Source organism: Lissotriton helveticus, chromosome 11, assembly GCF_964261635.1.
Source record: "Lissotriton helveticus chromosome 11, aLisHel1.1, whole genome shotgun sequence".
Lineage (NCBI taxonomy): Eukaryota > Metazoa > Chordata > Amphibia > Caudata > Salamandridae > Lissotriton > Lissotriton helveticus.
In genome coordinates, this window is record NC_136072.1 from 546,011,870 (window position 1) to 546,039,423 (window position 27,554).

The 27,554-nt window shown below is 42.5% G+C and overlaps 1 protein-coding gene across 1 annotated transcript in view; it reads left to right on the forward strand.

Annotated features, from left to right (window-relative positions):
- The window catches only part of PEBP4 (phosphatidylethanolamine binding protein 4), a 2,262,838-nt gene that overhangs the window by 1,875,571 nt on the left and 359,713 nt on the right, over nt 1–27,554 (forward strand). The window contains exon 5 of the mRNA XM_078665387.1: nt 25,109–25,154. Coding sequence (XP_078521513.1) covers nt 25,109–25,154 — 46 coding nt within the window. The remainder of the gene's footprint in view (nt 1–25,108; nt 25,155–27,554) is intronic.

Consider the following 27,554-nt stretch of genomic DNA (forward strand, 5'->3'; position numbering starts at 1 on the left):
AACAACTGTACCGCTGCCCCAGGACTAAATTTGGGTAAGACTTCGCTTGGGTAAATAACTTCGCAGACCTAAAATTGTGATACTTATCAGCCATAAAAAATTTCGAAGGAGGCCAAGGCGAGTTAGTTGCAAAGGACCAGCTTGCTGCCTGATACTTGTTTTTTTTGCGTGGCTTGCAGACTCATAATCCCCGCCTCTTTAGACCACCCCCGCCCCGGCCCCACATTACCTCGGAGCGTGCATTTGTTTATTCCTGGTCTTGTTAATGTTGTGCTTTTGTAATGTTATTTTTTACTATCGCGCTACATTGGTAACTTTGCACTTTTGTGTCTGCTACATTAGTTTGTAAAAAAAACAATAGTTCATAACACGCTTCCAGACGCATCCTATCAGTAGATGAGTTCTTAAGGAAGTGTCCCATCAGCCCGCTGCCTGCCTCGTAAGCATTTCTGGGCAATCTGGGTCTTGTAATACTCAGTCCCCTCCCCCTCTCGTAGCTTGTTGCAGTCAGCAATCAACAGATATCATGGCCAGTGCCCCAGCAGACCCTAAGGTCTCTTGAGCAGACCGGGGGTCAGTCGAGCAAACCAAGGTGCCGCATCTGGCTCATCTCTTTGTCTTCAACTTTTTGTTCTGCCCCGGATTAACTTTCCCGTTCTTTCAGCATTACCAGGCATAGAGAACAGATATATTAAGGAACCGGGGGCCGCTCCAACGTCAAAGCACCACAGCTGTGTGCAACATTGCATGTGCAATCCTTTCTGTGACATCTCATAATTAACACATCTTTTTAATTCTTATGCCCACTGGTAGCAGACAATGTCAGTAATATCAATACACCTAAGTCACGTAAATACAACACATATTGCATTACAAATGCTATAGGTGTCACATTTGCGAAAGTTAAAACTATTGGCATTGTAAATGACAAAGCTATTAATTTCGCTATTTTCAAAACCAACACATAAATAAAAAAATTGTCATTTACAATACCAATAGCTCAAACTTTCCTAATGTGAGACCTATTGGCTATGCCAATGCTTGTTTTAGACAGCTTTTGACATTGCAAATAACAAAGCCTTTTATTTGTGTTTTTAATACCTGAAAGCTTGCACCGCTTGCAGGTTTTCAAAACACATATATTAAAGGATTGTCAGTTACAATGCCAATATCTCAAACTCTCGCAAATGCGAGACCTATTGCATTGCAAATAATTTTTTTGTTTTGTCTCCTACTTTTCATATTGCACAGAAGCACAGGCTTTGGCACCCTATGGCTTTTATGGTGCTGGTGGAGGGATCGGCTGCGGCACTCAGTCAGCTGACGTTTATGGCTGAAGGTGTACTTAGCATGACTAAAAAGGATTGTCTCCTTCCCTAGAGGCCAATAAATCAGCTCACAGGGCTACTGCAGAGAACCAGATGTCTGGAGCGTGTTTCTTAGTCCTGTGGAAAGTAAATTATGCCTTAGCAAAAGTTTATCTTAAAAGGCTGACCCTTTCTTATTCTTTTTAAATACTTTTTTTCTAGTTTACTGATTGAAAAGTATCTAAAAAAGAAATATGCCATTTATAAAAATTTAAAATATTGAATTCAATGTGCAGTTTTCTGATTTGTCTAAGATACGTTTTGCTTTTCCTCCACTATTTTGATTGTATTTAAACAATGCATTACAACCAAGCTTTAGCAAAGTTCACAGCTTGGCACTTGTTTATAGAGGCGAGCCCTGCAGGTTTTGCCAGTGGTATTTTTTTCTATGATGGTAAGCATAGGACTTGGTAGTTTACAATTTCAATATAATTCAATTTTATTCACTCATTCCTACAGTTCAAAATAAAAATCATAATTTTCAGTTTGCCTAAACCGAATACTTTTGGTTTAATTAAAAAATCTTTAAAAAACACTATTCAAGTACATCAATACCAAACTTTTTCAAATAATCAACACTTAAACAGTGAAATATGTATCTGAAATGAAATAGCAAGGAATAACTATCAAGGTTCAGTGTAAAATAGGATTTTCGTATGCTGGAATGGTGTACACACGTAAACCCCGTGGGACTCTCCCCACCTTGATGTAGTTCTCAAGCGAGGTTGCTTCCCACCACTTACGGGGAGCTATTGCGCCTCAAACGCAACTGCTCACGAGAGGAAGACTTCCAGGATGCAGCTAGAGATAGTGTGGCCAGGTTCATACAAAGAGGGGTATAGCCCTGCTCTCTTGACCGAGACTCTTAAACGAGTGTCCGGAACTGATAGAGCTGAACTGCTAAAGGAAAGAATAAATCACAACAAACCTGATGAGGGCAAATTCCGTCTAATAACATCTTACAGCAACGATGCCAATAAACTAAAAGGAATTTTACGCCATAGTTGGCATATTCTAAAGACTGATCCCATTATCGGGGCAGATATCCCCAATAATCCACTAGTAACTTTCAAAAAAACAAAGTCTATTAAAGATCGACTGGTACACAGCCACCTCGAGACTCCCGTTGCTAGGACGAATACTTTGGCAGAAATGAAAGGATTCTATCCTTGTGGAAAATGCAAGGCCTGTGCATATAGCAAAAGGGTCTTGGGTTACGAAATTCCTGGGGTCACGAGGAAGAAAACCATTGGGTCCTTCATTACATGTCAAACACCCTATGTGGTGTATTGCCTAGTATGTCCATGCAACCTAAAATACATAGGGAGCACGATAAAAAGCGTGAAGTTAAGAATCCTTGAACACATGAGGGCAATAGCCAACAAGGATTTGACATCCCCTGTTGCTAAACATTTTGCCATCAAACATCGGAGCAATAGGGATTTGTTACAATACTTCGGGGTGGATCAAGTACCGGAACATGAAAGGGGTGGCAACAGACTGTTGAGGTTGAGACGTTTGGAGTCTCGGTATATCATCGACCTACAGACAAAAATTCCAACAGGTCTGAATAGTGGGGAGGAATTAGCCATCCACCTGGGTAAATGAATTGAATCTGTAAACAGCCAGCCATCTCATCTAAATCTGTTGGAATCTGTGTTGACCTGGGGGGGTGCCCCCGGGTACAGGTACGCGGTTTCTAGTGATAGGAGCCGCCTAAGCCGATCCACGGCAAGATAATAATGGAATGTTTGATTCATTGGGCGCTTTCATTCACATATGTGAGATAAAATGCGTAAACATGTACACTCAATAAGGGAAAAAAAAGGAAAAAAAAGGACTGTTTGAATAATCTTGAAATGTACAATGTATATTTGAAATGTACTTGTTTTTGATCAATTTTATGTCACAACAGATGTTGATAGAATTTAATTGGTAAGCCGATCCACGGCTCCATAAATCAACCGAATCATGTTGTTTAAAAATGTAATTTTGCCCCATGATGAATGTAACAACGTTACTTTTGCACATTCCAATATGGCGCCCGCAGCTTTGAGACGGGTAGTCCATTCTCAGTTTCCATCAGAAACACCGCGCTGCATAAAATGTCTTCCCAATAGCGTTTTTGTAATTACATTGACAAAGGGCTTGGCCCGAAACGCGTCTGCACCAGGAATAAATTAAAGAAACTCTGAAACTCACCCCGCGAGTGCTGCTTTTCTTCTTCTCTCTCGGCTGGGAGAGAAGATTTCGGAGCATTGATATTACACGGTGCGCCAACCGTGTAGCGGCACCCACCGCTGGAGCCCCGTCTTTTTGGCGCAATTGGAGCAAGGATATATATATATATATATATATATATATATATATATATATATATATATATATATATATATATATATATATATATATATATATTCCAACACTTTCACTCCAGTTTAGACTGAAGACAGGCCAGCACACAGATCTCCGATTATAGTATTTTATTACAACCCCGTCACCCTTAACAGACGCGTTTCGCTTAAAAAAGCTTCGTCAGTGTCAATTTGCGTGTTTGAACTTGCGCCATTTAAAGACATTTTTTTCACAATGTTATTCATCAACATAGAAGATGGTACGGTGCCTTTTACATTTCATATGGCGGCCATCTTATAATGTGTTAATTTACATGTGTTCTATTCTATTATTTTGTTTATGGCGTTTCTTAAATAAAGTGCTCAAGTGTAACCCTCTTTAAAAACATGTGACAGCAAACTGATAGTTTTTCATAATTGTTACTCACTTTGAACCTCTATAAATAAATAAAGTGCATCATTAATTTTTATACATGTTCGCTCAGTTTTTGCCCTGAATGGGCTATAGCACTCTTCTTTCCGCCCTGTATGGACCTAAATTTACTATCGATGCGGTTGCAAGAATGTCTTTTGCATAGTGGAGTTTGTTCCTTCTTTATGTTCTCAATTTATGTCTTTTTAGGTTTTCTAGGTGTCATTCCCTGTGTATTTATTCATTTTCAATGTCAGATCTTTAAAAACACTATAGATGGACCCACATCTCTACATCGTTGTTGAGCCCCCAAGGTGTCATTGTTTTGAGATCGATTATGTATTTTGACTCTAGAGTACGTAGCGCTTTTATTCTGTCGCCCCCTCTTTCTGAGCGTTCGACTTGGTCAATGCAGTAAAATTTCAACAGATCCCTGTTGCTTTGGTGTAATTCTGCAAAGTGGCGTGCCACTGGGTATGTCCTGTCGTTTTTAGTTATAGCACGCATGTACTCTAAAATACTCAGCTTTGTAGGCTTAATGGTACTCCCTATGTATCGCTTTTCACAGGGACAGATTAGGCAGTATATTGTGTACTCAGAGTTACAATTTAAAAGTTTCCTGATCTCTCTATTCGGTGCATTTGCATTTGTTCTTCCAGGGTAGTTAGATACCTTTTTGCTACCTTTACAAGCTTTACACCGTAAGCAGGGAAAGAAACCTCTTGTGTTAGACAATTTTATCGGTTGGGTTTTCGGGGAGAAGTGACTATGGACAAGGTGATCAGCCAAAGATTGGCTCCGCCGGTATGTTATTAGGGGTCTTTCTGGGAGGATTGTTTTGAGCACGTGATCAGTAGTCAGGATGTGCCAATTTTTCTTAAATATTTGCACTATCTTTCCTGCCTGTGTGTTGAAGTTTGTAATCATTCTAGTCGGCTCCTCCACTTTCTGAGTTGGTTTAGCCACCAGAAGGTCTCTCCTCTGTATTTTAGAGACTTTTTCTTCAGCTAGTTTTAATGTTTGATTACTGTATCCCCTGACCTGGAATTTATTAATTGCCTCACTTTTTGCTACTGTGAATTCTGCTGGAGATGTACAGTTGCGTTTTAGGCGTAAAAGTTCGCCATAGGGAATGCTTTGGATCAAACTCCTTGGATGATGACTTGTTGAGTGTAGCACAGCATTCCCCACAGTGGGCTTCCTGTATAGTTTTGTATGGATTTCCTCATTTTGTATATAGATTTCCAGGTCTAGATAGTACACAGTACTGTCACTGATGCTGCTCGTAAATTTTAGATTTAGTTCATTGTCATTCAGCGCGGTGATGTAGTCCTCGGCCGAGGACCAGTCTCCGCGCCATATGACAAAGAGGTCATCAATGTACCTTGTCCATAAGAGAATTTGATCAGTCCATTGTGCGTTTCTTTCACCCCATGCCTCGTACTTCTACCACCAGCCCACAAATAAATTTGCGTAGCTGGGGGAGAAGCACGAGCCCATTGAGCAACCCCTTGTCTGTTTATAGAGTTTGTTAGAAAAAAGGAAGATGTTATGATACAAACAGAATCTAATCATAGAAAGTAGCATAGAATTATGTTGCCTAAACCTCTCAGGTTTATTGTCTAGGAACCATTTCACTGCTACTAGGCCATCTTCATGGGCGATACAAGTGTATAAGTTGACAACTTCCAGAGTGATTAAGAGCATGTCGGGTTCCCATACAATATTGTCTATTTGTCTAAGGAAGTCCTGTGTGTCCCTCACATAGGAGGGTAAGTCTTTCACTATTGGTGCTAGGAAATTGTCTATGAATCGTGACGTGTTCTCTAGCAAACTTCCGATCGATGACACTATCGGGCGTCCTGGTGGTCTTTTAGGGTTCTTATGGACTTTTGGCAGATGGTAAAACGTTGGTAGTACAGGTGCCTCACATTGGAGATATAGGAATTCGTCCATATTAAGCATCCCTTCATCTTTCCATTTTTCTAGCTTTTCATGGAAATCCAGTGTACTCTGTACATATTCTTGTCTTTTGATGATTGTGTAACAGTTCGGATCCCCCAATTGTCTTAATGCTTCTTGTTTGTAGTTTTCCTTGGAAAGGATTACAATATTTCCTCAATTATCGGAAGGTTTTATCTCTATGGAGGTATCACTTTTTAAGGATTTTATTGCCTCCCACTCTTTTCTTGAGATGTTTGAATTCCTCATGTCCATCTTTTCTGTTGCTAGTTTCTCCAAGTCTTTTTGGATGGCATCGTTAAACACATCGATTGCGTCATTTGGAGCCATCGGTAGTTTTTTTGATTTGTTTTTCATGTTGCTTGGGTCACGTGTTTGTACAGTAGTCCTGTTGTCCATTTGTGACTCACAAACAGAATCCTGCATGTTTCCGTGTGAGAGCATACTACTGCTTGGGGGTGTGTTTAGGAATTCATTCGTTGTTCGAAGATTGTCATCAGTAAGATTCATTCCACTGGTACTTTGATTCTTCCCTTGCTGGGCAAAGATTTTTTGAAATTTTAATTTACGAATGAATTTAAATAAGTCAATTCTGGTGTTTACCAGATCAAGGTCTGCTGCTGGACAAAAGCTCAATCCTTTCTTTAAGATATTGGTTTCCTCTTTCGTTAGTTCTCGATTTGAGAGGTTGATGATGTTGTTCTCCTCCATGCCTTTCACCACTTCTTGTTTTTCGATACACTCCTCGTGATTCTTGGTGAAGCGGCTGCTGTATTTCCCCCTCTTGCCCCTTCTTGTTTTCCTCTTTGGTTTTGTGGGGGAGGGTGGTTCCGTTGTTGCGGCCTTTGTCTTGTCTCCTTGATGACTTGATATTCGTCGAAAAAAGGAGGAATTTCCTTCCCTTGTTCATTACTTGCCCGTGCTCCTGTTGATTCCTCATCTGAAACTTCTGATTCAGAGGTTTCTACATTGCCTGGTACCGCTGTGCCTTGTGCGAGTCGCTTTCTTGTCGCATCGAATTTCCGGGCAAATGTTAAAATTCTCCCCGTCGCGTAGTCCTGCTCATCACGTTGAAATTTAGTTTGCTTCCTTTTTCTGATTCCCAACTCGTACTCCTTCAATCTTTTTGTCATCACTTTTCTCAGATCTTCACTTGTCTTCGTATCTTTTTCTTTTTTGATTAGTTCTTCCAAATCTTTTATTTCTTTAAGGCAGTCATCCCGATCTATCCAGGCATATTTAATTAACATGCGAACCATTCCCTTAGCTGATTCTGCTGTATACTCTGCCCATTCCTTTAGTAGGGCAGGATTCAGTTTTTCATATGAGGGAACGGTAAAGATTCGTAATCCTCGTGGGATCCTGTTACATTCCACATAGCGTTGGAGAGAAGTGGCTTCCCACCATTTTCTCACTTCTCTCTCCATTAGTTTCTCCAGCCTTTGGTACAATATTTTCAGATTGCTTGTCGGTGTAACTGATGCTCCAGCAATACTTGTACTTGCAGGGCTTTCTGTGGCTGACTTAAACATTAAACTCGCTGCTGCCTCCCTTTCCTCTCTCAACTCCGTGTCATCCGACATCTTGCTATAACCGTATGTTCAAAGTTCACAATATTAATAGTCTTTGTGTAGGGCGGTGAATTATCACACTTGCGGGGGTTGTAATATTTTTACGGGACCAATTACGGGACAGAGGCTGAACCAAATATTATTCTTTTCAAAATTGCCACTTCCATCACCGAGATCTCTTCCGGTTCTCCAGAGGCGCCAGCCAACGCTACCGGTACTCCCGTTCAGTGATCCGGGGCGGGGCAATAGATAAGGGTTCCTCTTGTTTCGGAGTTACATGCAGATCCTCCGTTTCTCCATCAATGGTTCAAATTGCCTCGGGCCGACGGCCATATTAGCTTCAAACACCGATTCGTCCCCCGCCGCCGCTCCTCCTCTTCCCGGGTGCTACAGCCAGCGGGGTTGAGCCGCTACACACTCGAACACTTTCACTCCAGTTTAGGCTGAAAACAGGCCAGCACACAGATCTCCGATTATAGTATTTTATTACTACCCCGTCCCCCTTAACAGACGCGTTTCGCTTAAAAAAGCTTCGTCAGTGTCAATTTGCGTGTTTGAACTTGCGCCATTTAAAGACATTTTTTTCACAATGTTATTCATCAACATAGTAGATGGTACGGTGCCTTTTACATTTCATATGGCGGCCATCTTATAATGTGTTAATTTACATGTGTTCTATTCTATTATTTTGTTTATGGCGTTTCTTAAATAAAGTGCTCAAGTGTAACCCTCTTTAAAAACATGTGACAGCAAACTGATAGTTTTTCATAATTGTTACTCACTTTGAACCTCTATAAATAAATAAAGTGCATCATTAATTTTTATACATGTTCACTCAGTTTTTGCCCTGAATGGGCTATAGGACTCTTCTTTCCGCCCTGTATGGACCTAAATTTACTATCGATGCGGTTGCAAGAATGTCTTTTGCATAGTGGAGTTTGTTACTTCTTTATGTTCTCAATTTATGTCTTTTTAGGTTTTCTAGGTGTCATTCCCTGTGTATTTATTCATTTTCAATGTCAGATCTTTAAAAACACTATAGATGGACCCACATCTCTACATCGTTGTTGAGCCCCCAAGGTGTCATTGTTTTGAGATCGATTATGTATTTTGACTCTAGAGTACGTAGCGCTTTTATTCTGTCGCCCCCTCTTTCTGAGCGTTCGACTTGGTCAATGCAGTAAAATTTCAACAGATCCCTGTTGCTTTGGTGTAATTCTGCAAAGTGGCGTGCCACTGGGTATGTCCTGTCGTTTTTAGTTATAGCACGCATGTACTCTAAAATACTCAGCTTTGTAGGGTTAATGGTACTCCCTATGTATCGCTTTTCACAGGGACAGATTAGGCAGTATATTGTGTACTCAGAGTTACAATTTAAAAGTTTCCTGATCTCTCTATTCGGTGCATTTGCATTTGTTCTTCCAGGGTAGTTAGATACCTTTTTGCTACCTTTACAAGCTTTACACCGTAAGCAGGGAAAGAAACCTCTTGTGTTAGACAATTTTATCGGTTGGGTTTTCGGGGAGAAGTGACTATGGACAAGGTGATCAGCCAAAGATTGGCTCCGCCGGTATGTTATTAGGGGTCTTTCTGGGAGGATTGTTTTGAGCACGTGATCAGTAGTCAGGATGTGCCAATTTTTCTTAAATATTTGCACTATCTTTCCTGCCTGTGTGTTGAAGTTTGTAATCATTCTAGTCGGCTCCTCCACTTTCTGAGTTGGTTTAGCCACCAGAAGGTCTCTCCTCTGTATTTTAGAGACTTTTTCTTCAGCTAGTTTTAATGTTTGATTACTGTATCCCCTGACCTGGAATTTATTAATTGCCTCACTTTTTGCTACTGTGAATTCTGCTGGAGATGTACAGTTGCGTTTTAGGCGTAAAAGTTCGCCATAGGGAATGCTTTGGATCAAACTCCTTGGATGATGACTTGTTGAGTGTAGCACAGCATTCCCCACAGTGGGCTTCCTGTATAGTTTTGTATGGATTTCCTCATTTTGTATATAGATTTCCAGGTCTAGATAGTACACAGTACTGTCACTGATGCTGCTCGTAAATTTTAGATTTAGTTCATTGTCATTCAGCGCGGTGATGTAGTCCTCGGCCGAGGACCAGTCTCCGCGCCATATGACAAAGAGGTCATCAATGTACCTTGTCCATAAGAGAATTTGATCAGTCCATTGTGCGTTTCTTTCACCCCATGCCTCGTACTTCTACCACCAGCCCACAAATAAATTTGCGTAGCTGGGGGAGAAGCACGAGCCCATTGAGCAACCCCTTGTCTGTTTATAGAGTTTGTTAGAAAAAAGGAAGATGTTATGATACAAACAGAATCTAATCATAGAAAGTAGCATAGAATTATGTTGCCTAAACCTCTCAGGTTTATTGTCTAGGAACCATTTCACTGCTACTAGGCCATCTTCATGGGCGATACAAGTGTATAAGTTGACAACTTCCAGAGTGATTAAGAGCATGTCGGGTTCCCATACAATATTGTCTATTTGTCTAAGGAAGTCCTGTGTGTCCCTCACATAGGAGGGTAAGTCTTTCACTATTGGTGCTAGGAAATTGTCTATGAATCGTGACGTGTTCTCTAGCAAACTTCCGATCGATGACACTATCGGGCGTCCTGGTGGTCTTTTAGGGTTCTTATGGACTTTTGGCAGATGGTAAAACGTTGGTAGTACAGGTGCCTCACATTGTAGATATAGGAATTCGTCCATATTAAGCATCCCTTCATCTTTCCATTTTTCTAGCTTTTCATGGAAATCCAGTGTACTCTGTACATATTCTTGTCTTTTGATGATTGTGTAACAGTTCGGATCCCCCAATTGTCTTAATGCTTCTTGTTTGTAGTTTTCCTTGGAAAGGATTACAATATTTCCTCAATTATCGGAAGGTTTTATCTCTATGGAGGTATCACTTTTTAAGGATTTTATTGCCTCCCACTCTTTTCTTGAGATGTTTGAATTCCTCATGTCCATCTTTTCTGTTGCTAGTTTCTCCAAGTCTTTTTGGATGGCATCGTTAAACACATCGATTGCGTCATTTGGAGCCATCGGTAGTTTTTTTGATTTGTTTTTCATGTTGCTTGGGTCACGTGTTTGTACAGTAGTCCTGTTGTCCATTTGTGACTCACAAACAGAATCCTGCATGTTTCCGTGTGAGAGCATACTACTGCTTGGGGGTGTGTTTAGGAATTCATTCGTTGTTCGAAGATTGTCATCAGTAAGATTCATTCCACTGGTACTTTGATTCTTCCCTTGCTGGGCAAAGATTTTTTGAAATTTTAATTTACGAATGAATTTAAATAAGTCAATTCTGGTGTTTACCAGATCAAGGTCTGCTGCTGGACAAAAGCTCAATCCTTTCTTTAAGATATTGGTTTCCTCTTTCGTTAGTTCTCGATTTGAGAGGTTGATGATGTTGTTCTCCTCCATGCCTTTCACCACTTCTTGTTTTTCGATACACTCCTCGTGATTCTTGGTGAAGCGGCTGCTGTATTTCCCCCTCTTGCCCCTCCTTGTTTTCCTCTTTGGTTTTGTGGGGGAGGGTGGTTCCGTTGTTGCGGCCTTTGTCTTGTCTCCTTGATGACTTGATATTCGTCGAAAAAAGGAGGAATTTCCTTCCCTTGTTCTTTACTTGCCCGTGCTCCTGTTGATTCCTCATCTGAAACTTCTGATTCAGAGGTTTCTACATTGCCTGGTACCGCTGTGCCTTGTGCGAGTCGCTTTCTTGTCGCATCGAATTTCCGGGCAAATGTTAAAATTCTCCCCGTCGCGTGTTTCTGCTCATCACGTTGAAATTTAGTTTGCTTCCTTTTTCTGATTCCCAACTCGTACTCCTTCAATCTTTTTGTCATCACTTTTCTCAGATCTTCACTTGTCTTCGTATCTTTTTCTTTTTTGATTAGTTCTTCCAAATCTTTTATTTCTTTAAGGCAGTCATCCCGATCTATCCAGGCATATTTAATTAACATGCGAACCATTCCCTTAGCTGATTCTGCTGTATACTCTGCCCATTCCTTTAGTAGGGCAGGATTCAGTTTTTCATATGAGGGAACGGTAAAGATTCGTAATCCTCGTGGGATCCTGTTACATTCCACATAGCGTTGGAGAGAAGTGGCTTCCCACCATTTTCTCACTTCTCTCTCCATTAGTTTCTCCAGCCTTTGGTACAATATTTTCAGATTGCTTGTCGGTGTAACTGATGCTCCAGCAATACTTGTACTTGCAGGGCTTTCTGTGGCTGACTTAAACATTAAACTCGCTGCTGCCTCCCTTTCCTCTCTCAACTCCGTGTCATCCGACATCTTGCTATAACCGTATGTTCAAAGTTCACAATATTAATAGTCTTTGTGTAGGGCGGTGAATTATCACACTTGCGGGGGTTGTAATATTTTTACGGGACCAATTACGGGACAGAGGCTGAACCAAATATTATTCTTTTCAAAATTGCCACTTCCATCACCGAGATCTCTTCCGGTTCTCCAGAGGCGCCAGCCAACGCTACCGGTACACCCGTTCAGTGATCCGGGGCGGGGCAATAGATAAGGGTTCCTCTTGTTTCGGAGTTACATGCAGATCCTCCGTTTCTCCATCAATGGTTCAAATTGCCTCGGGGCCGACGGCCATATTAGCTTCAAACACCGATTCGTCCACCGCCGCCGCTCCTCCTCTTCCCGGGTGCTACAGCCAGCGGGGTTGAGCCGCTACACACTCGAACACTTTCACTCCAGTTTAGGCTGAAAACAGGCCAGCACACAGATCTCCGATTATAGTGTTTTATTACTACCCCGTCACCCTTAACAGACGCGTTTCGCTTAAAAAAGCTTCGTCAGTGTCAATTTGCGTGTTTGAACTTGCGCCATTTAAAGACATTTTTTTCACAATGTTATTCATCAACATAGAAGATGGTAAAAAATTTTTTTTATATATATATATACACACACACACACACACACACACACACATATATATATATATATCAAAACAATTCCCTTTCAAGCATAGAGTGACGCATAAATTATGCAAAAATAGGGGTTGCTTTTATTCATTTCAGGTTGGCTTGGATGGTATCGTACCAATCCAAAGCTGTAATACTGTGCCTGGAGTGGTAAAAGCCTTTGGCCATTTTACAGCTCGGCAAGGATACCACTATGCCATTCCTATGCTTAAAATCTTTGCTGTAGAAATGGTAAAAGACTTTGGGCTACATTATCAAGAAAGGGCGATACATTATCACCACTTTTATCGGCAGGAAACTGCCACTAAAGCGGCGATAATGGTCTTGATAATATGCCCTTGTAAACTCCCATAGAAGCCCAGGTTCTGGTGTTAACCTGGGCTTCTATGGGAATTCACAAGGGCATATTATCAAGCCCATTATCACCGCTTTAGCGGCAGTTTCCTGACGATAAAAGCGGCGATAATGTATCGCCCTTTCTTGATAATATGGCCCTTTGTCCCTTTCTATCTCGGCGTGGATGACACTGTGCTAATCCTACGCTTAAAGACTTTGATAGAAAAGCAGACATTTGAGGTGAGCAAATTTAGTGTGTCGCTGGTGTTAAGAGCTAAACTTGAGAACTACCCAGAGTTCTCGACTTTGTTTTGCAGATATATATATATATATCCCTAAACATTCCTCATGTACCCCACATAGGAATAGAGACGCACTAGACTGTCAGTAGTCTCAGTAGTCCTTCAAAATAATAATGCTCCTTTGTCAGCAATGCTATTGGGAACAGATATATTAATATTTCAGGTAAGAATCCAACCCCTCAATGGGTCCGCATTGATCGTGTTCCATTTTTCAATTATATCCAAGCCTAACTGTCCCTGGTAAAGCCCATCATCTAAGGCGAACCGGGGCTCTCTACGCAGTGATTTGCGGTAGTACATGTCACCTCCAATTCTCCAGGCAACATGTTACTTACATTAGCGAGGTGGTGCAGTCTCTGTAACGGCGTTGGGCTACGCCGTCAATAAATCGTTAAACATTCCTCACATACCCCACAGAGGAATAGAGACACACTCATCTGTCTGTAATCTTGCTTTTATTAACATGATGACAACGCGTGCCTCCTCTAAGTGTTTCGGTCTCCAGACCTTATTGGTGGGTAAAACGGCAATACATTGTATCCATTTAAGCTGATGTCACATATATATGTCACATCTCATACCCCAACAACTCCCGGCATGTCTTGAAGAACGAGCATCACAATCAGACCAGGTATTGCAATCCAAATGTTTTATTTAATTTCTTCTACATCGGTTAGCCTAGTCAAAAACCTAAGGGTGAAAATGGATGACTCCCTAAATATGAAATCACAGATCAAAGTGGTAGCCGGACAATGTTTCGGCCTTCTGAAAATGTTAAAACTGTTTTTACCCCTCCTCCCGATTTCCCACAGGAAATCAGTGGTCCAGGCTCTGATTGGCCCCAGACTGGATTATGTTAATATCCTGTACTTAGGACTACCAGAATACTTACCCGCCTACAAGTGGTCCAAAACGCTGCATCCAGGGCTATACTTTTCTTCGGCCCGAGGATGCGGATGTCCCCACATCTGAAATCCCTTCACTGGCTCCCGATCCGTAAGAGGATCCACTTCAAGGCTCTTATCTTGGCCTTTAAGGCACTTCATGACGTTGGAGCCCCTTACCTTAGGAAAAGAGTCCAGTTCTACCAACCTCGGCGCACTCTGCGCTCCTCATTGATGTCACTGGCACACACTCCCGTGTTCCTCCTCTCTCGAATTGGAGATGGATCTTTTCAGGTGCAAGTTGCCAAACTTTGAAACCGTATGGAACCGTATGCCGGCAACTCTAAGACAGATGCATGACCACCTTTTTTTTAGGAAGTCCTTAAAATCTTGGTTGTTCCAGCAATAGCCTCTGCGTCATCTTAGTTAGTCTGATCTGCCACACCCACCTAGCGCCGGGACACCCGTTTGAGTAGCTGTGCGCTCTACAAATACCATGTTAGGATAACATATGCTGATATAGCTCCACTGACTTAGACAAGTTGCTTGGCATACAATAGCTGAACGGAGAATACAAACTGGGGGCAAAGGCGTCAAAGTAATGGGAAAAAGATAGGCCAGTGACACATAGTTTCAAAGTCAATGGGCATTACCGCCAAGGGCCTCTGTGGAAAGTCAACGGTCTCTAAAAGCGCTCTGCAGGTGGTGAATATTGTGGCGTGTAGACCTGGATGGTATGCATCCATTCTGACCCTCGTGTACAAGATAGGTGATAATCTTAGCGAGGCGAGTTGCTAATATTTTGGCAAATATTTTAGTTTTGCAGTCGATTGGTGAGATGGGCCTATACAATGAGCAAAGTTATGGGGGATGGTATGCTTTATTGATTCGGATTGTGTGCGACTTTTTGGGGAGATAATCCCCTTGCCTGTGTATATAAATGTAATAGGGGCTGTGTAATTATGTTGATTTGCTGCTAAAGAATTCCATGGGGTCGCCATTTTAACCGGGGCTCTCCCCTCTGGAGAGTTCTGAGATGACCATGGCTAGCTCATCGACTGGGAGTGGGTCATCAAGAATGAGGCGTTGGTCAGCCGTTACCCGCAGCAGATGAATGTCGGAGAGATACGTGTCAATCGCCTGGCATCTAATTGTGGCAGCCCTGAACCTATCTACAGAGGAAGGCATAATACTTGGCCAACACATTCGGTATCTTCACAGGAGTCAAGTGAAGGATGCATTTGTTGTTCTGAATGGGTACTATGTGAGGATGTTTACACAACAAACTACAAATGGTTCTGTTGGATAAACAATTTCTTAGCATTCCATAATTAATATGTACACTACATATTAATTATGGAATGCTAAAAAATTGTTCTTCCGACAGAACCGTTCGTAGTTTGTTGTGTAAACGCCCATGTCCTGAGGGACACAGGGCTACCCCATTACAGTTAATGTGATGTGAGGATGTTGGTCGGGTGCTTGGCTAAACTAGTGCAGCAGTTTGTCTGTTGTATTGCCTGGTTCATGTAGACAGCATTTGGGGGCCTGCCAGAGTTTTCTGGTGTTATCATTTTGGAGTTGACTAAGTGCTAAAGTATCTGGCACGAGTTAATGAAGTGCCTCAGCTGGGGCTCATTCTGCATATTTGGGTTCTGCAGACCGCACCACCACATCAAGGGCTGTGACTTCAGGGGTCGTTCCCTCTTCTTGTAGGCCTGTTTCGATCTTACCATGCCTCGCGTTACTGCACCAAAGGTCCACCACAGTGTCGCTGCGGAGTCCACGGACTCTGTAGCATCTTCAAAGAACTTATTTTACACCTCATGCTCCCCTGAAGGCTTCCCTGAAAGGTTGTTGGGTCAACTACCAGGTGCCATGGCACCAAAGGATTGTAGGGCGAGGGCATCCCCAGGATCTCTAATGGGGCATGCTCAGAGAGGTATTGCGCATGTACATGTATGTTAGATATTGACACCATGTGCTCTGTAGGAATCAGGAACAAATTCGAGCCGGCACTGCAATTATACAGGTGCCAATGTCGCTGAGACTGAGCATGGCTGCAGAGGGTGTCAGAAGGTGAGAGGATGGCTGCCATCGCTGTAGTGGTCCAGCCTGGTCAAGGTTCAGATCCATCAAACCATTAAAGTCACCGCCTATGATTGTGAGTCTCAGAGAGAGCTGAAAAGATTGCCTCACTGAGGCACATAAGGAATGATTGTATGAAGGTGGAAGGTGGCAGGGCATACACTGTGCAAAAAACAATGAGGGAATCCGATAGCAATCCTACCACCCAGAAGAAGTGGCCTAGTTTGTCATGGTATTCTCGGTCTATCAAAAGGGGAAGCTGAGCGCGGACAAGGAAAGCTACGTTCCGAGATCCACGATTGAGCCCAGCGTGGTACACTACCCCACATCCATGTTGCAGGAGACATCTGCAGAGTTTCTCTGCAAGCTATATTTCTTGTTGGAGAAGGATATCTGCCCATAGTTGCTAGGCTCAGCAGAGTATAGCCCCTCACTTTATTTTATTGAGAAGGCCGTTGATGTTCCATGTTAGGCAGCGCAATGGGGTGTCAGGTCTTTGTGGAAGCACATCAGTTGGGCAAGTCATGAGTCCCTGAATTGGGCAGGGCTCGAGTGTGATTGACTGGGGTGCAGACGGTGTCTGAGTAAACCAACAAACTAAAGAATTGTTGCCACCCCCACACTTCAAACAATGAAGTACCTATAGTCTAGAACTAGGCGCTATGCCCTTGTCCCGAGTGGTTCAGCATCTTGTACTCTGCGGTTAACACCCCAGCTAATCCCCTATAAATCATCAACCACAAATGAACAGTGCAAAGAATGTGGAGTAGGTAAATTTGGAGATTGAGGTGCCCTCACCCAGATAGTTGTAAAAATGGCACCTCAGCATGTCTGTTGATTGGAGGCCAGCATCTGTGGATGGATTGTGAGCCACAATGAGCATTGCCCCAGTACGTCCGACTCGCAGAAAATTCTGAGGGTGCGGCTGGCGGGCAGGGCTGCAGAGGTAGCTCAATCACTCAATCAGGATTAGGTGCAATCTGTCTCTGGTTCTGGGGCCAGATGTGGCAGCGGCTGGGTCTTCCTCCGTGGGTGAGTCGACTGAGCCGCTGGAGGAGTATAATTCTGTGTCCTGGTGTCGTTACTCAGAATAATCCTGTTTTGAGGTGAGCGGCCAGGTTTCCTGCAGAGCTGTCTACTGTGTCTTATTTTAGCATCTTCTCCATCCGACATCAGTGTTGTGTCCTGTCGCCGAGGTGAGCATTCCTCCACTCCTTGCTAGGCCAGTTTCGGTGAATCAAAGAAGAAAGAACGGGACAGAAAGATTACCATGAGCTTGGCCGGAATAAGCAACATGCACTTGAGGCCCATGTTCCTCAATTTTTGTTTTATGGATTTGAAAGTTTTCCTTTTTCTCTGGACCTACGTTGCGTAGTCTGGGAAGACCATTATATTGTGGGAATCGTACTTAATATTGCCTTTGTTCCTAACCATACGGCGGACTGTGTTTCTGCCATATATCAGTGACAGGCCTGGCAGGGACCCCCGAGGGCGGCCTCAGTCCCAGAGCTCCATGGACCCTCTCAGGCACAAAGCAGCTAGGCAATTCTTACGTCAGTATTAAGGTTGTACGAAAGCCAGTAGGGTCCGACTACTCGGCCCCCTCATGGAAGCCAACAAATCTCAAGTTGTTCCGTCGGGAGTAGCCCTCTGCATCCTCCACCCAGAGTCGGAGGATATTGTATTCCGTGGGGAGCCATGTCATGGGGCTTATGATATCCTCCACTTAAGATAATCTTTCCTCCGCCTGTGTCACTCTCAATTGTGAGAGCAGTTCCTGCTTGAGCAAGGAGCAACTGACTCGAACCTCGCCAATCTTGGTCTTGAGTGTAACTTTGAAGTCTTTGATGCCCCTGCAGGATTGAGATGGAGGTTTGGTCAGTCAGAGGCATAGGTGGTCCCTCTGGGCCATTGGTGCATGCATGGTCATCTGGGTAGTATATTTTTCCAGCTTTTGCTGTGCAGGAATTAAGGCTGGCATGTCCCTGCCTCCCAGCATCCTTGATGGGAGATGAGTGGGTCTCCCTGGGCACAGCGGCAGAAAAGGAGGGGCAGAGGAAGACCCAGACCCTGAGGCATATTCTCGATCCTCCCACACCCCGGCTTGTTACAGCGGAGTGGAGCCACTATCACCGTAGGTATCTGTATGAGCCGGTGTGGGTCCCAGGCACAGGTCCAAGTAGGTATGGGGACGTCGCTGCCTTTGGGTACCAGCAGAGGTGTCAGTGCCAGTTCCATAATACCTGTTTGCTGTGGAAGGGTCAACCATCATGGGCAGCTGCCCAGGGGGTCCCCCAGCATCAGCATGCGCGCAAAGGCCCTGTGATGTATCTCCTAAAGCATGGCAGTACCTACAATCCCAACAGGCAATGTAGGACAGCAGGAAAGCACTCTGGTATGATGGGGGCCCCACAGGGCCCGTGTCTACTCCCGCCACCATAAGGGGTTCTCTCTCTCCTCTGGTGGCCCCAGCAGGGTGTCTCCGCAATAGTGTCACCCACGGCACATCCATGCTCACCTCTATTCGTCTCCTTGTACCCGCTGCCCACTAACCGCCTCACACAGGTCTCTGAGCCAGCAGCACGAGTGGCTGGGGGACAGGTGACGCTACCATCTATGTGATGTTGCTGTCCAGAGGGGGAAAGGGGCCGTGCGTCTGTCTCCATCTCTCCTGGAGGGGATGGCCCAGAGTCAGAGCCTCCCCCCACCTCACCCACGGCCAGACTCCACCATATTAGTATCGGCCCTCGAGGCACAGTGGCCCTCAGCCTCACATGTGTTTCGGCTTGCAATTTGGAAGGGTCACCGGCAACAAGATGGATACCCCATTCTCTGGAGCTCCTGGGGTGCTATGGGTGTCAGTGCCATGTAGGACCATGCAGAATAATATGGGCGCCCGCTGGAATGCTGTTAGATAGCGTCTGCCATATTGGTGCCTAACCACACGTTCATTTTGTTAATTTCTAAAGGAAATGCTTTAAGTTTGATAGCGTTAATTCCATTAAGATGGCTTCATGTATACCACAGTTTTGTCACAACTACAGAATAGTAGTTCTCTAATTCTTCATTAGAAAACTGCGTAAAGCTGAAGTGGAACACTGGGGAATTGATTGACAGGCTGCTTCTGCTGTTGGAATAACATGTTCTCCTCAGAATATCAGACTTAATTGTCAATTGGTAGTGGGATATAGTGTGACCTTACAGAAAATGTGGTTACATTTTAGCTTGGAGCACCTTCCATAAGCTCTATGAGAAAATCATGAGAGAAAACAGTTTTCTCTCAAAGAGGGTTCACCAAATCCCAGCAGAGGATTAGCATTTTTTAAACTTTTTAGAGCATTTTCATATTGAAACAATAAACAATGTTGAAAACCATGATGTTCATATAACAATAACATAAAATCTATTTTAAGAAAACATTCAATTATAAATGAAAACATGAAACTATTTAAAAATCTTTGAACTTACATTTCCCACTCCACTCAGTGCAACAGTAGGGACAGTTTTGGATAGCAAGGGGTAACAATCACTATTCCCACTCCAATGAGTGCAACAGTATGGAAAGTGTTGGACAACGGAGGGGTAAAAATGACTAATCCCAATCATTGTAACAGTAGGGAAAGTGTTGGATAGCAAAGGGGTAAACATTACTGTTCCCTCTCCAATGAGTGCAATAGTAGGGAAAGCGTTGGTTAGCTGAGTTGTAACAATTACTATACCCACTCCAGTGAGTGAAACAGTAGGGAAAGTGTTGGATTGCAGAGGGGTAACATTTACTATTCTCACACCAGTCAGTTCAAAATTAAAAACAAACAAAATATCAACAAAATACCATATTTATTTTAAATAAATAGAAAAATATATAAGTATGTTAAAAATAAAAATACGTTTAATATTAAAAATAAAAATATATATATTGTGAAATACAGGTCACAAATACCTACACATATTATATTTAATAAAAAATGCAAGCAAATATTTTTATTTAGAAATTATTTATTAACAAAAACATCAATTATTACATATATTTAGTCTATTTACTTCCTACCCTATAACACCACACAACTCACAACCCACATCAAAAATAAATGTTTATTTGTATAATCACCATAATTAATTTTTAATTAAACAAATATTACTAATTACAAAAACAAATGAAAACACATAAAATATAATTAACTTCCCAGTCTTTACACCTATAACCCCCTATACTCACACCTAAAATGAAACTGTCAAAAAAGTAATTACAAAATTAAAAAATAAATTCAATTACCCGCCCTTCTCCCCTATAAATCCAAAACCCCACAAAAAATCAACAATTACCCTAATTAATTATCAATTAAATCATATTAATTCTCAAGTAATTATTAATAAATTAAAGATAAATTATATCCCACCCTTTACCCCTAAAAACCCCACACCCGCAACTAAAATTAATTACACAATTTCCATATTTAATTGTCAACTAATTAATTAATAATAATTAACAACTAATTATTACTCAATTATTTGAGACTTGAGCACAAATATTATAGGTGAAGATATTCAGATACAGTACTAAGGTGTAAACGTATAATAATGCTGTGTATGTACTATGCACTGTTGTGGTGATATATGAAAATGCCTGAGATGTTTGTTATTTGTATTTTAAAGAAATTAATAAATAAACAATAATAAAAAAAAATGAATTAATTAAAAATAAATTACTTCCCATCCATTACCCCTATAAACACCACAACCCGCTCCTAAAATTTACCCCAACAAATTAAAAACACAATTAACATGATAAAATCTCAAAAAAATATTAATAAATAATAAATATGAATTAATTTATTTAAAACTAAACTACTTCCCACCCTATTCCCCTATAAACCCACAACCTGCTACAGAACAAAAAAATGCAAACTTTAATTAAAATAAAATTAATAACTACAAAAAATTTAACACATATAACAATCAAGCACAACAACGACGGACTTTCAGAGCAGCACTTCACTGTACCGTTTCTTTTTTATATCCAATTGAGGTGCACAACACTACCTGCACCTGCCATTGTTAGGCTCAACTGCAAACACAAAACAGAAATAGTATATATTTGGCATGGGGCACCATAAACTTTGTTATCCAGAGTAATAAGGAAATGAGTATGGCAGTATGTTCCTTTTAGTCCTCTCATTTATTAAATCAATTCAAGTTCAATGCATCAACGAACATCATCCAGCCAACGCGTTTCGTTCAGGTATTACTCAAACTTCATCAGGGCTCTTGAAATATTGATAGGTTTGGGTATCCAATTTGATCCCAGGCCTCCTTCAGTGAAGGGTGTAGCACCTGAATCGTTGCCGTATGCAAAGATTGTCATACACAAAGTTGGCAAGTATTTGAATGACAAGGCCCCATATTAAGGCCATGGGTTTGATAGCCCGTAACTTATGCCTGATGTCAACAGCCACACGTCGAAACGCAGGCAGGTAAGAAGGTTATGGTGCACTATTCCAAATATCTACTAAATTTAACGCATATATTAAAAAACATAAACAATACTTATACCTAAAAAATATATCAGATATATTTAAAATATATACTAAAATACATAACACTAGTTTAAAAAATCGATATTTCTTACCTTAAAGTTGATATTCTTCACCACAATATTCTTGCTGTCGATATTTCTGTTGCAAAAAACACAGTTGATGGACAGAATGTAGAACAATGTCATACATTCACCCCAGTACAAGGATCTGGGCCTAAATCCATCGTTTTTTTGCACTCCACACCACCCTGGGTTAGACACTGGCTATATGCAAATCAGCTCTGACCCTGTGCCTCATGGGAACAGTCCAGTCCGAACTACCAAGCCATGTCTTGTCAAGGGTGTCCCTGCCTAATAGCGACTCGCATTTTAGTGTAAGATTGTTTCGCGGCCGCAAAACACTCACAGTTTATCACCGATGACAAATAAGTGGTAAGCCACTCGCAAACAGAAAGGGGTCCCCAGGGAGCCCTTGCCCTTTGGGACTGGCATTGAAAATATTTTTTAAGAGCAGGCAGTGGTCCCACTGACCAATGCATACTCTTAAAGAATGAAACAGTAACGTTTAATTTTTCCTTTTCAAATGCATCCTGTGTTTCTTTAAGGAAAACAGGATGCATTTTTAATAATACTGCTTTATTTACAAAGTAGTCACAGACATGGTGGTCAGCTGACCCCAGCAGGCCATCCCTGGGAGTGCTAGCCATTCCCAATGGGGTAAAAAATTGCACCTGCCTCATGAATATTAATGAGGCAGGCAATTTGCGACCCCATTAGGAATCTCAAACAGTGTCTGAGATACTGTTGTAAATTCCAATTTGCGTATTGCGAGTCGCAAAATGTTGCAATTTGTGACTCGCAAATCAGAAGGGTCGTACATCTGGCACATTATCTAGTAGAGCCACACCTCCAAACTTTGTATCACTCAGTCTTTCGAGAGATATGGGCTTAGTTATTTTGCCATATGAATTTGTCACAAATAGCTTGAATTTGTAATAAAACATGCTTGGGGATGACAAACCGAAGCGCCTGAAAGATGTATAGTATTCTTGCGAGGATGTTCATTCTAAGAACCACTATTCTTTCCATCCACAAGATAAACAGGGTGCCCCATTTAGTTAGGTCATTTAAAATGTCTTTCAGGAAGATAGGATAGTTAACTTTGTAAAGCTCCTGGAATGTAGGTATGATTTGTATGTCCAAATATTTAACACTTCTGCCTATTTTAAAGCGGAAAGGGCTGACCACCAGTACATGGTGGTTGGAGGTGGTTCATTTCTTAGTTCCATTGTCACTTCACTGCTGTGCAGTTCCTTAGTATTACTGCACTATGGACTGTACCTGACACGAGTTTGTATTGTACAATTGTTTACGCAACTATAAAAAGCAATAATGGTTTAAAGAAAATAATCTCGTCCTGATTCTTTGTGAGATCTGGATATCCATCATTTCATTTTGATCAAAATTTACCTGGTAACACAGCACCTCTCCAAATCGTTGAATAATATGTATGACAGTAGGGATTGATGTCTCTCCATCTATCATTATTAAAAGTATGTTGTCCGCAAATAGATAGATTTTATGTGCTGACCCTCCAAAATCCATTCCGCCCTTCCTCCTGAGTCAGATTTATTGATTAAGCTGCGGGTTCGATTGAGAAAGCAAATAATAATGGTGACAGTGGGCATGGGAATGCTTGTGTACCACCCATGGATTGCCCCCTTGACACAAAGTAGCACAAAACAGTGCAAAGCACTGCTTTCAGTAATTTCAGGGGAGTTTCAGCGCAAGTACATTAAAAATAAGCTTTTTGCAGTAGTTTGTGTCACTTTTGTGATGCTAACCCAGTTCAAAACGTTTGTAAAACTGCCCCTACATGTCTTTCCAGAACATTAACCTAACCACTGCGCAGCAGTCGGAAATAAATGTGCACCAAATTAGGGAGCCCCTGTGGTACGAACCATTCCATGGTTAGCAAGCATATTCTACCTAACCATTGGAGAATGTTTAGGGGGTCATTAGGATGACCGTCATCCTTCTGGTGAAAGGGACCGCCCGCCATAAGGGCAGGGGTCCCGTGGCTAGCATTAGGATGCGCCCGCCACAGTGGCGGGCGCATCCTGCATTCCTACCATTGTGACGGGCGGTGCACTCCATGCACAGCATGGCAGGCACAGCGTGGTGCCTGCCATGCTGTGCATGGAACTGCTGGGGGGTACCATAGGTACCCCCCATGTGCATACCCCCCCCCGTAGTCCTTGGGGGACTGCATCGGGCCCCCAAAGCAGACTTCGCATGCCTTTCCGTGGCGGCAGAAAGGCATCTGAAAAAGACCATTGTAATATGGCTGGCGGTGTCTGATAGACACCGCCACCATAAAACCCTTTTCCGCCCCGGTCGCAAGGCCACCGGGGCGGAAAAGCGGCGGACGGTCTTTCCGTCCGCCGCGCATCCCCCAGCCATAATATGGCGGGGGGTCATTCCTCCATTTGGTATGCGAGTGAGGAATGACAAAGTGTTCTATGGACATCCAAACTGTTTGTTTATCCAAATAAACTGGCAATACACCCCTGAGCGAATTGTAAAATTCAGTCAAAATAGCGATAGTAAATGTGGTAGATGCTGCCTCTTCAATGCTAACTTTATACATATGTCCTGGGAATTATTTTTAAATCAAGCATTTGGAATGCAATAGGTCTCGCATTTGCGAGAGTTTAGGCTATTGACATTGTAAATGACAATGCCTTTTATTTATCTGTTTTGATAATTAACACATGAATAAAAGGCATTGTCATTTGCAATGTCAATAGCTCAAACTCTAGTAAATGCAAGACCTATTTAATTTCAAAGAAGCAGCCGCCATTGTCCCGGGCTGCTTGGAAAGTGAAAGTGTGAAAGGTGCGCTGAATGTTGCAGGAAAGCATGTCGTGCCTGCAGTAGGAGAATCTCATTAAAGAAAATAGTTCTCACAGACTAAATAAGACATACCTTGTACAATAGAAGTAAATGGGCGAGTCCTCGTGGAAGGTTACAAATGAAGACAAGGCGGTAGTAAGTAAGGTGGGGCTAACAAGCCTACTAACGAATCAGAAGAGAGCATTTACTAAGGACAATGACACAAATCAATGAAAAATATGGGTGGAGAGTGGGTGGAGCTTCAAGTCCACACTCGAATACAGTATGCCGCGCATGCGCTGCCCAGGCTCGACCTAAAAAGAATGGTCTGTATGTAAACGAAATTGCCGTGTGTAGATAGTGAAGATGCAAAGCACCAAATGTGAAGTTTGATCCAGCTGACCTTGGCTGTTAACATATGTTGTTTTATTTTTTTGTAGGGCCAAAACCTGATTGACGGCAATATGAAGGGGAAGGTTATATCTGGTATGTACAATCCACTCATGACCCTAACATGTTAGAGATATTGCTAGACTTCATGTATCCCCAGTAGGGACAGTGAGTTTTACAATGCTCCAGGTCTCTTTAAGACCCAACAGATATAGGAAACCTTGCTTGTTCTCCAGGAGAGAGAGACACCTTGTTTCTCCAGTCCCTTCTTGGCCCCTCTAATTCAGAGACTCTGGGAGGGTTTAGTGTCCTTCAAAGCCTCGATAACCCTGTATGTAGTGTGCCTCTGGGCTCCAGGTTAATAATTAGACTTTAGGAAATTGCAATTCTAGTGATATCTCTGATAACACCTTGAGTAGAAAAAGTGCTGTAGGAGCCACATTTCATGGTAAACCTGATATTGCGATCATTAATGAGATGCTAGAGATAGGCTGTTTCCTTGATGCCTCCAATTACTCCTAAAGTTGTGAGACCACAGAACAGTCCTATTCCCTTGATACCCTGAATACACCCGGAATAATGAGACTCCAAGAGAAATCTCCTTCTTTCATTGAAAATGAAAAGTTGATAAACATTTCGTATGAATCCTAAACAATTGTCTAAATGTAATTCTGTTTTTTTTTTAACTGATTTTAAACGTGTATGCACTTAGCAGACATAGGGACAGATTTATGAAGGCCTTGCGCCGCCGGTGCGTCACTTTATTTGACGCAACAGCGGCGCAAATAATGCGCCCTATTTACAACGTGACGCATCTAGGATATGCGTCACGTTGTAAAGCCCTGCGCCATAAGGAGGCGTTCCTGCGCAGGGGGGGGCGTTCCTGCGCAGGAACGCCTCCTAAAAGTGGCTGAGTGAAATCTATGAGATTTCACTCAGTCACTTTCAGGACAATGCTGCGTCAAAACCCTGCGCCTGCTTGAAGCAGGCGTAGGTCTTGACGCAGCATTGTCGAGATGGGGCACCCCCGAGCCTTGCTGGAGCTGCGTCGCGCTTGCTACGCAGCTCCAGCAATGCGCCACCTTTACGGCACAGATGCGTCACGCATCTGTGCCGTTTTTGCCCCATGGTGTGCCGCATTGTAAATGCGGCGCACCATGGGTGGCGGAGCAGCGGCGCAGGATGACTGGCGCATCCCTGTGGATGCACCAGTCATCATAAATCTGCCCCATAGTATGTAAGGTTTGTTTTAAATTCGAATAAACCATGTCTATAAATCTGACCCTAAAAATATTATTGATAAGCCCTTCAGTAGAAGGAATCAAATTTGGTTATGAAAGGAAGGAATCATGCATGCAGTAGCCAGTGCATATTCTCATATATAAGTAAATAATGTTTCTTTGAACATTTGTCTGTGTCTTGATAGCCTCGATCACCCCAAATTCAGACCCTCCTTGTCTCCCTTCCACTTCTCCTTCAGACCTCTTTTCTCATCTCCTTCGTATTTTTAATGCCCTCCTCTACTCTCTTACCTAGCCATGCCTCCTGTTTTCCTGTAGGTCTCTTCTTCCCATATAATCTCTGCATTTAATTTGTCTTTCTTCTCTCCTCCTTCATCTCCCTTTTATCCTTTTATTTACAGGACAGAACCTTAGTTCCCAACTCCACTGATATTTTTTTTTCATGATGTCCTCTTAACCTCAAACGAAGAGGAACATTTCTATTCATTTTGAAGAGATACTAGCCCCCTACACCAGCATCCAGATAAGTAAATGACAGTAGTGGCCATCAGGCTCTCCATATTTGTAGAATACATTTGAGAAGAGGAAATCCTCGCACAGTAAATGGATGCTTCATTTTACAATATAAATTCTGGTTGTGTACAGGTATCGGGTACATACTATCAGTTTGTTAATGGAATGTGAAAACACAAGGACAGGAAAGTCAGTAGGGATCTCCCTAATGTTGCATTGTGGCCAATGGAGAAACACCCTGGCTAACTCATGGCTGTCAGTAAAAGCGGTATGTCATTGCTAAAGCAGATAACCAGTTCCTGTGTCTTTTTATGCAGCAAAATTCTAAAACTACCGCCGCCCAGAATGTAGGGAATAAATCTCATTGGCCACCATGGTGAAGCAGCTGTAATCTGATTGTAGTGGGTCATGTGAAATATGTGGCCATAACACACAAGCACACATCATGGCGTCGGGGGCTGCAGGCGGGAACATTAAAGTATAGGTAGGACTGTTGTGTTGCTAGCGAGGCCTGTATTGAGCTGTGCAGCGCTGGCAAATAATTACTGGATGCTCTTCTCACTTTTACTCTCTGACTACGAGGTCCGCCCCCCCCCGGGTCTTTTATTAATTTTGCCGTTGACGTAATGGCCACTACCATTGTGGCCAACTGTAAAGGGATCTCTGTTCAAAAACACCCCTCCCCTATTACGTGTTGGGACGATCCATCCCCCACACAACATTCCTCTTTTACCCAAACAAC